This window comes from Erpetoichthys calabaricus, chromosome 4, assembly GCF_900747795.2.
Source record: "Erpetoichthys calabaricus chromosome 4, fErpCal1.3, whole genome shotgun sequence".
Classification (NCBI taxonomy): domain Eukaryota; kingdom Metazoa; phylum Chordata; class Cladistia; order Polypteriformes; family Polypteridae; genus Erpetoichthys; species Erpetoichthys calabaricus.
In genome coordinates, this window is record NC_041397.2 from 230,916,653 (window position 1) to 230,930,991 (window position 14,339).

General features: G+C 40.0%; 1 protein-coding gene across 1 annotated transcript in view; it reads left to right on the forward strand.

The window, feature by feature from the left end:
- naalad2 (N-acetylated alpha-linked acidic dipeptidase 2) overlaps nucleotides 1–14,339 on the forward strand; it is a 91,753-nt gene that overhangs the window by 15,798 nt on the left and 61,616 nt on the right. The window contains exons 2-3 of the mRNA XM_051927173.1: nucleotides 6,503–6,639; nucleotides 13,347–13,452. Coding sequence (XP_051783133.1) covers nucleotides 6,503–6,639; nucleotides 13,347–13,452 — 243 coding nt within the window. The remainder of the gene's footprint in view (nucleotides 1–6,502; nucleotides 6,640–13,346; nucleotides 13,453–14,339) is intronic.

Sequence of the window (14,339 nt, forward strand, 5' to 3'; positions counted from 1 at the left end):
AGTGTATGCAAGGGACAGAAAGTGGTGATTGGAGCGGATTTCAATGGACATGTTGGTGAAGGGAACAGAGGAGGTGATGGGTAGATATGGTGTCAAGGAGGGGAATGAAGAAGGTCAGAGGATAGTGGATTTTGCCAAAAGAATGGACATGGCTGTGGTGAAAACGTATTTTAAGAAGAGGGAGGAACATAGGGTGACATACAAGAGTGGAGGAAGATGCACACAGGTAGATTACATCCTATGCAGAAGAGTGAATCTGAAGGAGATTGAAGACTGCAAAGTAGTGGCAAGGGAAAGTGTAGTTAAGCAGCATAGGATGGTGGTCTGTAGGATGACGTTGGAGATCAAGAAGAGAAAGAGAGTGAGTGCAGAGCCAAGGATCAAATGGTGGAAGTTGAAAAAGGAAGACTACACAGTTGAGTTTAGGGAGAAGGTGAGACAGGCACTGGGTGCTAGTGAAGAATTACCAGACAGTTGGGAAACTACAGCAGATGTAGTAAGGGTGATAGCAAGAAGGGTACTTGGTGTGACATCTGGACAGAGGAAGGAGGAAAAGGAAACCTGGTGGTGGAATGGGGAAGTACAGGAGAGTATACAGAGGAAGAGGATGGCAAAGAAGAAGTGGGACAGTCAGAGAGATGCAGAAAGTACACAAGAGTACAAGGAGATAAGGCACAAGGTGAAGGGAGAGGTGGCAAAGGCTAAAGAAAAAGCATATGATGAGTTGTATGAGAGGTTGGACACTAAAGAGGGAGAAAAGGACCTGTACCGATTGGCTAGACAGAGGGACCGAGCTGGGAAAGATGTGCAGCAGGTTAGGGTAATAAAGGACAAAGATGCAAACGTACTCACAAGCGAGGAGAGTGTGTTGAGCAGATGGAAAGAGTTCTTTGAGAGGTGATGATTAGTGAGCAGCAGTTTGGTTTCATGCCAAGAAAGAGCACCACAGATGCGATGTTTGCACTGAGGGTGTTGATGAAGAAGTATAGAGAAGGCCAGTAGGAGCTGCATTGCGTTTTTGAGGACCTGGAGAAAGCATATGACAGGGTGCCTCGAGAGGAGTTGTGGTATTGTATGAGGAAGACGGGAGTGGCAGAGAAGTATGTAAGAGTTGTACAGGATATGTACAAGGGAAGTGTGACTGTGGTAAAGTCTGCGGTAGGAGTGACGGATGCATTCAAGGTGGAGGTGGGATTACATCAGGGATCAATTCTGAGCCCTTTCTTATTTGCAATGGTGATGGACAGGTTGACAGACGAGATTAGACAGGAGTCCCCATGGACTATGATGTCTGCTGATGTCATTGTGATCTGTAGCGAGAGTAGGGAGCAGGTTGAGGAGACCCTGGAGATATACAGGGTACACACAAACTCCGTATACCCCTATCTTTAGGAGCATTTACAGGAATAACCATGACAATTTGGTTCCTGTGGACATCAGCCCAAGTATTCCCGGTATTTCGAGGTGTGTTTCCAACATCCCGTCTGGTGCTGCCACCTGCTGCTGCTCAAGAAATCACAACAACGTGGCGGTTGTTCCAAGACGAAGCGATGGGTGACACAAGTCAGGAAGCTTGTGATCTGATGCTGCACCAATTTCCAACAAATGCTGAGAAGGAAAAGGTTATGTTCTCTGACGAGTGCATGATTCATCGCAGCTCCCGCAATTGAAACGTGTTTTTCTGGGGAAAAGAAAATCCACATTTCTTTGAAGAAATTGAGCATAGCCCACCACATGTGATGATCTGGGCCAGAATGACAGCACAGCATTTGTTTGGCCCTTATTTTTTTGATGGTTCTGTTAACCAAATCAGTTATCTGGAAATGCTGAATGGCTGGTTCATCCCGCAACTGAGAAACCAGGGTGTCCTTGACAGTGTTTGGTTTCAACAAGACGGGACACATGCCCATTTTGCAATCACTGTGCGTGATCGCCTCAACGATGTTTTTGGGAATCATTGGACTGGACGAGGATCAAACAACAATCCCGCTCCTCTTCTGTGGCCTCCGAGAAGCCCTGATCTCACAACTCCAGATAATGCACTCTGGGGGTTTATCAAAGAAGATGTGTGCAAGCGCCATTATTCATCGAATGATAAACTAAAACATGTGGTTCGCGCAGCGTTCCAGAAAGTCACCCCGCAAATGTTGCAGAACATGAGCAGGAGAACCTGGCAGCACATTCAGCTATGCAGAGATCATGGAGGGACCCATACAGATGTTTTGGATTCCTAAGAGGTAACCTTTAGCTTTCAAAATCCTCCCAAAGATAGGGGTATACAGAGTTTGTGCGCACCCTGTAGAGTTATGCTCTGGAGAGGAGAGGAATGAAGGTCAGTAGGAACAAGGCAGAATACATATGTGTAAATGAGAGGGAGGTCAGTGGAATGGTGAGGATGCAAGGAGTAGAGTTGGCGAAGGTGAATGAGTTTAAATACTTGGGATCAGCAGTACAGAGTAATAGGGATTGTGGAAAAGAGGTGAAAAAGCGAGTGCAGGCAGGGTGGAATGGGTGGAGAAGAGTGTCAGGAGTGATTTGTGACAGACGGATATCAGCAAGAGTGAAAGGGAAGGTCTAGGATGGTAGTGAGACCAGCTATGTTATATGAGTTGGAGACGGTGGCACTGATCAGAAAGCAGGAGACAGAGCTGGAGGTGGCAGAGTTAAAGATGCTAACATTTGCACTGGGTGTGACGAGGATGGACAGGATTAGAAATGAGTACATTAGAGGGTCAGCTCAAGTTGGACAGTTGGGAGACAAAGTCAGAGAGGCGAGATTGCGTTGGTTTGGACATGTGCAGAGGAGAGATGCTGAGTTTAATGGGAGAAGGATGCTAAGGACAGAGCTGCCAGGCAAGAGCAAAAGAGGAAGGCCTAAGAGAAGGTTTATGGATGTGGTGAGAGAGGACATGCAGGTGATGGGTGTAACAGAACAAGATGCAGAGGACAGAAAGATATGGAAGAAGATGATCTGCTGTGGCAACCCCTAACGGGAGCAGCCGAAAGAAGAAGAAGAAGAAGAAAGAAGATTAGATTGTGTCTCACCTTAATGTCTTTACTTTAGGTTTTAGAACATACTTTTTTAACATGAAAGTAATTTTAAGAAACAACTATTAATAGCAATTGTGAAGATGGAAACTTTAACATTGTAGTAGTCTGCGGATCCTCCCACCAGTAAACAACCTTATCTCTTGGCCCTCACCTCACCCCCAGCCCCACAGACAATAAACCATTTCCATTTGAGGAATAAAACATTTCAATAATGGTTTGTAAAATTCAACTGGATAATAGGTCATTGTCATGACAGCCTAGAGAGGCCAACTTACAGAAAAAAGGATAAGATAAGAGGGCCAGGAGCAGAGTAAATTTTGACAATACTACTGACTAAATTTCATTTTAGTTTTAGTCACATTTTAGTCATTTAATTATTGTTAGTTTTAGTCTATTTTTATTTGACTATAAATAAAGAAATTTTAGTCAAGAAAAAGTAAATTATATTTAGTTGACTAAGAGTAAAAAGTAAGATATGGAAGAAGATGATCCTGCTGAGCTGTCCCCCATGGTTCCGCCTGCATAGCAGTGAAACAGAACAGTGAAGGGGGCCTTGCCCGGCTCCCTACTCCTAACGTCACGCTTCCCCCTTTCCTCGACCCCCAGCCTCTGTCTTGGATTACCGTGGATATATGTCGCTCCTGCTGGTTAACTATGATTCTTAGCGTAATGAGAGAAGTCACAAACTCAACCAAAATGTTCAAGCAAATTATAGAAAAAAACACGATCAAAATCTGTTAAGTAGTTCTCTTGTTCATTAGCTAGGTGGGCGTAAGGAATGCTTCACAAGGCTGGCGTGTGAATGAGGAGTGCCCCCTTCCCTCAGCCTGCTGTATATCTCTCGGATTTGCACAAATAAATCGGTACCGCAAGCGAACTATGATACGTAGCGTGATGAGAGAAGTCGCATCAACTGGAATGTTCAAGCAAATTATAGAAAAAAAACACGATCTAAATCCATTAAGTAGTTCTCTCGTGAAAAGCAGACTGACATACAGACAGACAGAGAGACAGACATACATTGGACTTTATATATATAGATATATATATATATATATATAAATGTAACAAATGAACATAACAGTACTTTTGTTTACTGTATGGTATGTGAGCAGTGGTTACCTTTCTTTATGGGTAAAACCTATAGGTACTACAAGATGCAGCACAAAGTCTCTATTTATGCCGTGAGAATTTGTAAAATGTATAATTATAAGCAGATTCGTTAGTGACCTGTACACAACCAGGGGGAGATGTGGTATGGTAGGTAATAACTTAATAAACAACCATTAATGTTTAACTTTGTAACTCTACAGTGTGTGTCACTCGTGTGCGCTGGATGCAGACAGCAATGTGAATACCCTCTTCAGCAAGTATAATAAATAACTGAACAAGCTGACTAGCAGCTTTTTAGATTAAAGTCCACCTTTCTTAAACCGCATGCTTTTGGCTGCAACATTAATTTAGCCTCCTTTTATGTCCATTTTCCTACAGTAAATTATAAAATATAGCTCTGTATAAGTGAGCCTGGGTATGCACAAGAGTATGCCCTGCAGGGTTGTTTCCTGCCTTACATGTGAATTAGATTAAACATGTTTGAAAATGGTTTTATCATGGTGTTTAATAAACTGAACAGGTCTAGTCAACGGGACATATTATCCTGTAAATGTACTCTGATTGTATGTAATCAGTCCATTCATCTGCTTCATTACATAATAGGTGCTGAGACAGCTTGAATAAATAACATGTTTTTTATAGTAAGTAACACCTTCAGCATAGTGCACCATGACTTCTAAATCAGCCAAATGTATTTAAACACTGGATTTAAGAAAGATTAAACACAGCTTACCCACCAAACAAAAACAGCCTTATGTACTTCTTTTTTGTAGCAAACACAATATCATTTCACATTACAAGCACAAATATTTATGTTTATATACTTAAATCAATATACTTTCATATATTTTACTGTTGGAGCGCAGGCAGGTTAAATAACTTCCTCAGTGGCACACAGTGCAACAGACTAGAAAAGTGAATTAGCAGCCTTGTGGGAAAGAGTTCATTGTCATTTTATATACAACACAGCACCTGAAATAAAATGAGTAATTTTTCTTTCAGGATGACCTAGCTATCGCTAACTAGAAAAGGATTCTGTATTTAATGTTTTTTTTTTCTGCTTCTTCTTAATATATGATGTAAGTCAAATAATAGGGCCTAGAAGACAGATGAGAAGTTAGGTACTTGGATATAAACTGAAAATATAGCCACAGTCACTAGTATGTTTCGTTTAAATGTGTTTAAATGGTAAATCAAGTTTCTTTTAATTGTGCATATATTGAAAATCACAGCCTTGAAGCCGGTGAAGACAATTCTTTACACTCAGATTTTTGCTTTGAAAAAATGATCACTAGGATATTTGTTTTGGTTTTATTTTTTTATTTTTTGTTATTTTACAATGAAATGTGTCTTGTGTAATTTATCTCCTATACACCTGAAAAGATAAGTGTCTTGTGTGTCTGTCAGTGGATCCATCCATTTTTCTATGTCTCTGTTATTCCAACTAATTGTGCATCACAAGCATTTTTAGTAATAAAATGCATTGCATTTGTAATTCCAGTAAACTAAGCATCACAAACTTTAACTCTGCCTTTGCAAATCCCATACCAAATGGCATGGAACACAGACACATGCATTGAATTGTGCAATGCAAACATTAATGCTGAGGTCTACGTTGATTACTTAGATTTCATCCAGTCTTATATAGGTAGCATAGCTAATACTAATATAATGTAATAAAAATAATAAAGTCAAAATGTTTGCATTTGAAATGTCATGTTAATATTTATTCAGTTGTACATATCCAGGCCGTCTTAATTAAGTTCTGGGTCGGCGCAGCAGTCTATCTCTGGACCACAGGGTGCAAGTCAGAAAACTGGGCCCTGGTAGACTAAAGGTTGGCACACACAATTTTGAACCATTTAAGATATAGTGGATATAGTGGGCATTATTAATTTTCTTCCTTCGTCAATTAGTTAAGTGAAAGTCCAATGAAGAATCGCCGAGAGTCACACACAGACAAGAGGGATGTCAAAATTTTGTGGAAAATTCATCAGGTCATTTAAATTCACTTTTAGAAATGTTGTATCACGTTTCTTGAAATAACAGTAATGCTTTGATAAAGATTTATTTGAGTGCAAATATAAACAGTAGTAAAATATTTTGGAAACAAGATGAAGGTAGTTGTAAGAAGACGACGTACCCCAGGACTGGCCGCGCTTTCACTCGAGTCCCGCTGCGAGCTTTGTGTTTCGAGTTACAAGCGGCTCTGGCGGAGTGGGCAACTTGAAACAGTTAAGATAAAGGCGAGGGAGGGGAGAAGAAGGAGGGAACAAGTTCTTCGCTTGAACCTTCTAATCGCATTGCATTTCGGCGGACTGTCTTACCTTCTCCGTAGGGCACAGGATAACGAGGAGACGCCGGAGCTGTGGGCGAAGGGGACCAGACAGATGCGGACGAACAGAAATGAAGTGTGTCGGTGGCTCGGAGCCTTCTTGAGCGTGGCCACCTTTTTTCTGGTGGGCTTTGTAATAGGTGAGTATCGCTACTAATTTTCCGTTTTCAATAGTTATTTTTACTGTTTGTAAACACAAGTAACAAAAGTACTATATATAAACGTTTTACTCTTAACCTTTATTCCAGAGCATGGCTAATTAAGTGAATTTCAACCAGTCCGTTCACTTTCTGAGGCATGCAGTGGGTGGTCTTTTTATCTGATACCTTTTACTACTGGGACGACCCCACGGCATGATGCGGAAAAAAGACTGGCGCGTTAACAATAGACTGGGCACGATGCCTCACAGTTACTGAAAGGTGTTTATCCTAGAAGTGTTAGAACAGCCCCGAGCACAAAAACAAATGTGTGTTTCCATTTAACAAAAGCATATGAGCTTGGACTTCTGGAATGGGCTCTTGCTTGAGCAGGATTGAGAACGTTATGTTAATGTTGTGTTAGTATCAGTTGTTAAAGGCACCCGTCCCGAGCACAGAACGGAACATTGACAAACAGATTGAATATCTGACTATCTGTCACATAGAAAGTATTAAGAATGCCTGCACTATAAATTAAACTAACAAGGATGTACAGTTAAGAGGCACTTACAGTACAATGTCAATAAAAGCTATTCATCCCTTTAAATATTTTTTCATTTTATTACTATACAAAAGTGAACTTAGTCTTTTCTGACACTGATCAACAGAAAAAAGACTATTTAATGTCAAAGTGAAAACTGATCTCTGCAAAATGGTCTAAATTAAGAATAAACATAAATCATAAAATAATTAATTGCATAATTTTTCACCCCAAGTCAGAATGTAATTGGTGCACCTTTGCCAGCCATTACAGCTTTAAGTCTGTGTGGTCAGGTCCCTGTAAGCATTACACATATGGACACAGCAATTTTTCCCCATCTTTTTTGCCAAAGCTTTATCAGACTGAATAGGAATCATGAGTGAACAGTCTTTTTTAAAGACCAACCACAAATTCTCAGTTGGTATGAGACTTGAACTCTGAGTCAGCCGTTCCAGCACATTAACACTGTTGTTAAATCATTCCAGTGTAGCTTTGGCTTTATGTTTGGGGTTTTTGTTTTGTTGAAAAACAAATCACATATTTTCTCCCAAGGCACAGGTTTCTTGCTGACTGCATCAGGTTTTCCTCCAGCATTTCCAAATATTACTCTGTCAGAAGCCCTTGAGAGCCTGCTGCAGAGAAGCATTCCCACAACATGATGCTGCAACCACCATGCTTCATGGTGGAGATGATGTATTTTTGATAATGTGCAGCTTTTGACTTCCGCCAAACATGGCATTTTAGTCTGATGGCCAAAAAGCTCAGTTTTGTTCTCATCGGACCGTACAATCTTCTTCCACTTGACTTCAGAGTCTCCCATGTGTATTCTGTTTTTTTTTTTAACAGTGACATTCTCTTTGCCACTCCCCCATAAAGATGGAAGTGGTGAAACATCTAGGCAGATTTACAGCTGTGCCATACTCCTTCCATTTCTTAATGACAGATTTAACTGTGCCCCAAGGGACGTTCAGTGACTTGGAAATATTCTTGCATCCATCCCCTGATTTGTGCTATTCAATCACCTTTTCATGGAGTTGCTTTCAGTTTTCTTTTTGTCTTTCTAGTGTAAGGTAGGCTAAGATACTGACTCACCAAAATCTGGTGCTTCCAGGTAAAGTGCATTGAGAGTACAATCAATTGAATCTTCTGTACTGCAAACAGGTGGTTTCATTTTAGCTAATTATGTGACTTGTAAAACCAGTTTCTTATACTGGTAATGCTATAGGTGTGTCTTATTAAGAAGGAGTAGGGGTGGCAGAGTAGTGCAATGGCTGTGCTGCTGCCTTGCAGCAAGGAGCCCAAAGTTCATGTTCCAGGTGTAGCACATGGAGTTTGCATGTTCTCCCCATGTCCGTGTGAGTTTCCTCCAGGTGCTCCGGGTTCCTACCATGGTCTAATCAGGCAGGCTCATGCAGGCTGCATGAATTGCCAATGCTTAATTTAATTTGACCTGGTGTGCCTGTGGTCATCCTACGATGGGCTGGCAGCCTTTCCAGGTGCTGTTCTTACCTTTGATTCCTGGGATAAAATCCTGCTGCTCTCAATAAGCAGGTTAGGAAAATGGGTGGATGTGTACTTGGGGGATATTGGTGAGGGGTTAGATATGCATTTCATTTTTTTGTGTATATTTTAATTGAATCACAGTGGATTTAATTTAAGTCTTTTGACTCTAGTTAACATAAAACATCCTTACTGTCAAAGTCAAAATAGATCTCTGCAAAGTGATCTAAGTTAATGTTATTTTATCAATAAAATATTAAAACCACCAAAGCGTTAAATCATATATTTTTTGTGTTATGTACTCACATATCCTTTCTAAATTTGTACTAAAAGAGTTCACTTTTCATAGACATAAAACTTACATTGATGTATTATTTATCGCTGTCCATTATTGGGCCATATTTGTACTTAATGAATAACATGTTAGTTGAGCTGACAACACTAAACAATTTCAGTGAGTGTGTGTGGACATAAGACATGGTTCAGGTGCATCTCCTGTAGTGGATGATGCAGGTTCAGAAAAGGTATGCTAGTCTGTAATGCTAGACTGTTGATCTGGGCTTAGGGTTATCAGTATGCAGGAAAAGTTGTATGAGTCATTCATATACTTATTGAGTCTTCCTGCAAAATGCTGGAGAGGGACACAATTGTTTATGCTCAGAAGGCATGAAGGCTTCTAATATTGTGCCCTTAAGGGTCATGTTGCCCTGTATTGTAATGGAATATTAAGAACTTTTTGTTTTCCAGCAAGATGCTTGTAACATTTGAATCATGCAAAATTGCATATCTGCCAGATTCTGGTGAAATTGTTGAGAATTTTAAATTATTGGCATATATCAAACATTTCAAATGTACTCTAATCAAATTGCATTTCTAGGCTGAAGGGTCCTCTCTTCACACATAGTTGTCTTACAGCCCTGAGCCCTTAATAACCAGGTGTTCAAGTCAGTTCCCCACTTATAATTTTAAAGTGACAATATGGTCCCACTCATTAAACTTGGAGATGGTGTGCAGCCCCTTAACTGTTGAGGGAGAAATTGAGCACCGTCTGACAGCATTCCCTTTTTTTCTTTCGTAATGAGGCAACGTGGTTCCAACTTCCCTATATACAGCTACTATGTTGTTAATAGTTGTGGCCAGAGTGGTGGCTTTGAGTCTAGGGATCAGAAGGTTGCTGGTTCAAATCCTGTAAATGCCAGAAATGACTGTACAGTAATCCCTCCTCCATTGCGGGGGTTGCGTTCCAGAGCCACCCGCGAAATAAGAAAATCCGCGAAGTAGAAACCATATGTTTATATGGTTATTTTTATATTGTCATGCTTGGGTCACAGATTTGCGCAGAAACACAGGAGGTTGTAGAGAGACAGGAATGTTATTCAAACACTGCAAACAAACATTTGTCTCTTTTTCAAAAGTTTAAACTGTGCTCCATGACAAGACAGAGATGACAGTTCCGTCTCACAATTAAAAGAATGCAAACATATCTTCCTCTTCAAAGGAAACAGAGAGGAAAGCAAACAAATCAATAGGGCTGTTAAGCTTTTAAGTATGCGAAGCACCGTGGCACAAAGCTGTTGAAGGCGGAAGCTCACACCCCCTCCGTCAGGAGCAGGGAGAGAGAGAGAGAGAGAGAGAGAAAAACAAAGTCAAAAATCAATACGTGCCCTTTGAGCTTTTAAGTATGCGAAGCACCGTGCAGCATGTCGCTTCACGAAGCAGCTGCACACAGAAGGTAGCAACGTGAAGATAATCTTCCAGCATTTTTAGACGAGCGTCCGTATCGTCTAGGTGTGTGAACAGCCCCCCTGCTCACACCCCCTACGTCAGGATCAGAGAAAGTCAGCGCAAGAGAGAGAGAGAGAGAAAGTAAGTTGGGTAGCTTCTCAGCCATCTGCCAATAGCGTCCCTTGTATGAAATCAACTGGGCAAACCAACTAAGGAAGCATGTACCAGAAATTAGAAGACCCATTGTCCGCAGAAATCCGCGAACCAGCAAAAAATCCGCGATATATATTTAAATATGCTTACATATAAAATCCGCGATAGAGTGAAGCTGCGAAAGGCGAAGCGCGATATAGCGAGGGATCACTGTACTCCATTGTACCCTTTAACAAGACCCTTAACCTGTAATTGCTCTGTCCTGGGTATGATGTTAATCTGCATCTAGCCCTGCAAGTAGGACCTCTAACTTACAGGGAAACTTGGGGGTTGGTGGCAGGATTGGCACTCCAGCCACCATAAAAAAACTCGCATTGTTCCAATGTGGTGCTGAGGTGTCACCCATTGAACTCGGGTTCTAGTCCAGGTGGTTCGTTGTGTGGTGGTGCGGCAACGCATCATTCAGCACATGCTCCCAACCTCTCTCTATGTTGTTAACCTAATTTTGTTTCCAATAGCCCGCTGTCCATGAGATAACTCTCTCATTTTCTCTAGAGGATCACACATCCATGGCATCTATTGGGTTGTATAAATAATAATAATAATAAATGTAATGTATACCCTGTATTGATCTTGAGGAACATTGCATTTTTCCTCCTAGGTTTTCTCTCTCTCTCTCTCTCCCACTCTTGAGGCTAAATGTACCAGCACGGAATGTATAACAGAGCATATCACTTTCTAAAAGCCCCAGTCTTCCGCACTGTTAACAGAGTTATTTTTTACTTTAGGTGTAGAGACTCGTCTGTCTCTCTTTTATGGATATTTCTTGTACAACAAAGTCTTTTCCAATGTAAGGTTGATTTATGAACTTTAAAATGGCCTGATGTGAGTCAATGAGCCTGGAATACACTTATGCCCAGCCATGGATTGTTTCTAGCCCTGTTACTACGCCCCGCATTTATAAAGTGACTTTGTAAAATTAAGAAATTTAAAGTTCTTTAGTCATTCTGCTTTAATTTACCCACAGGTGTAGAATAAAGAAACACAATGTAAAAGTAGTTATGGGTTTTGGTAATTACTTGAACAAGACACTAACATTAATATATCCTGGCAGCCATACAAGTTCAGTAATTAATGAAAGAATCCCTAGATATAAGCATTCCAGGGATTATGAGTAACTGTAGGGAGGTTTGATTAATCGCACATCTCTTTAGCTTCATGCTGTTAAGCCTGTGCTTTGGGGGACTGGGGTTGTAGAGCCAGTAGGGACTCCCCTAACCACTAGGGGGGTCTCTGAAGAGTGACCTCAGGAGCAATTCAGGCCAATCCTAACCTTAGACGTGATTCTGTATTTTGACCCATAAGTAATACCAGGTATAGGTTTAAAGGCCCTTAAGACCCTAAATTCTTAAAGCATGGCAAGGGCTCGCCTTGCAAGAAGAAGATTGGATTGAAGAAAAAGAATGGAGGGGAAGGGGGCTTTGCAGGTTCTATTTATAGTGAGAAGTGGACTGTCATCTCCCCTGGAGCTAGCTAGAGATGTCAAAAATGTTTTAGTAGGATCTCAGGAGCCCAAGCCTTTGTTATTTTGTCTTATTTGTTGTTTTCATATATTACTATTTGTGTTATATCTATGCCTGTACAGTTTATTTCCTGTTAATTAACATCTTTTTCCCTGTTTACCTGGGCTTTTGTTGATGTTTCTGAGTTCAGGGATTACTCAAATGTGCCAACAGGATTCTCAACAATTTAAACTAATAGAGAGTTGGCAAATGAGGAGATGGAAACAAACATTCCAGATGTCAGAGATCAAAAAGAAAATAATCCTCCTGGGGTCCACAGCCCTTTGGCACAGCTATATTTTTTGTGATTTGTGTCAAATAGCATTCCAGTTCCTTTCTGAAATATATTATGGTACACAATAATGTAATACTGTAATTGTGGTCAGTTTGTATGATGCACTAAAACTGCACCTGCCCTGTTAACATAATTTTTCCAATCCATGGCACCATCTTTTTTCATAGGACAGGATGAGAAACCTGGTAAAAGGCTACTTATCAGAAAATGAGAATGGGAAAGTTAGTATCACTCAACTGAGAACTTACACAATTATACTTTAGACAAATACCCGATGGATATTAAATATGTATGTTTGAAGAGCCATTACAATTGTTACCTTAATAGCACACTACTCCACAGAATGACTCTATAGGATTTTTTGTGAACAATGTGACCAATGGGGCAGCTCTTATTTTTGCATGCAAGTCATTCTGCAGTCTGGCCTTTTGACCATTGTCATGCTCACCAAAGTAACTTATGCTTTTCTAGTTTTTGTTGTAATCCATATGCTCTTTTTCTGAAATGGTTTGATTTTTAAGGTCACAGAGTGCCATATTCTATCTCGGCTTCATCAATATGATCCTTGTGGCATTTTTTTTTGTGCCTAAGTCGACGTACTTTCATAATTATCAAGATCACAGAGCACTGTGTAATATGTGTGTATTACACTGTATCCAGTATACTGTCATTGTCACATATTTTTTACAGTGGCTGAGGTTTTATTGAAATACTTATTCTGTATGTTTAACAGTGTATTGTAATTTTGTTAATGCTTTATGTAAAAAAAAAGACAGACTGATTGAAATTGATTGTATGATCAGATTGAAGGATTGCCAGTGATATTGTGTAATCTGTAGAATAGACTTCCATAAAGTGCATATGCATGTCTTTTTACAGAATGATTTTTTTGATAGAATTAAAATAACTAATTTTATTTATATTTTATTTAAAGGGTGGTTTTCTGGGCATTCTGGACATGACACAAAAGGGAGTACTGTTGGCAATAGGGGAAAATTTCTTAATGAAATGAAAGCTGAAAACATTAGAGCATATTTAAGGTAAGATATTTACTGTTTGAAATTTGAATAAGAGTTTCCTCATTTAGTGAGGGCCATAAAGAAAGTTATGCAAAATATTTTTTGTTTGCAGTTTCTCCTTATTATTTAGTGTGTTTTTAAATCATGCAAGTATATGCAAGGGTTGATTTCATTATGCTGTAGTCACAGGGTGGCATGGTGGTACAGTAGTGCTGCTGCCTCTCAGCTTCTGTGTTCAAATCCCATGCCGACTGTTGTCTGATGAAATATGCACATTTTCTTTGTCTGGGTGGGTTTTCCAACAAGTCTTCTGGTTTTCCTCCTACTGTCACTAAAACCTGTGTATTATGTTAACTGGTAATTCAAAATTGGCCACTGAGTGAATGTGCCCTGTGGTGGACTGCCACACTGTCCATGACTGTTCCATGCCTTGCACCCAGTGTTGCTGGGATAGATTCTGGTCCCTGATAACTCTGAGTTGAATTAAGTGGGTCTGAGAATGTTATTCACATGCAGTCTCAACAATTGTGCCCATTTTGCATCCATCATTCTAATGTTAATAAGTTACACTTAATTTACATATAGGATATTTTGTGTCATTGACAAAAATTCATAGTATCTTAAATTTTCTCAGTCACCTTAATAAGCCAGTTGCAGTATATTGTTATTGTCAGAGTTCTAAAGTTATATTAGTTCAAGTAAACATCTGCCTTTTTTTCAACACCATTGTCATTTTCACTTCCTGTTTATTTTAAATAATTTGAAACTTGTTGCAGGTATCTTTTCCTTATTTTGCATCATTTCTTCTCCATGTTTGTTTTGCTCACTTGATTTCCCATTACTTTATTCTAGTCAGATTCTTTTTACACACTTCTCATGCCATGAACCTTGCTGTTTTTCTGTTTATC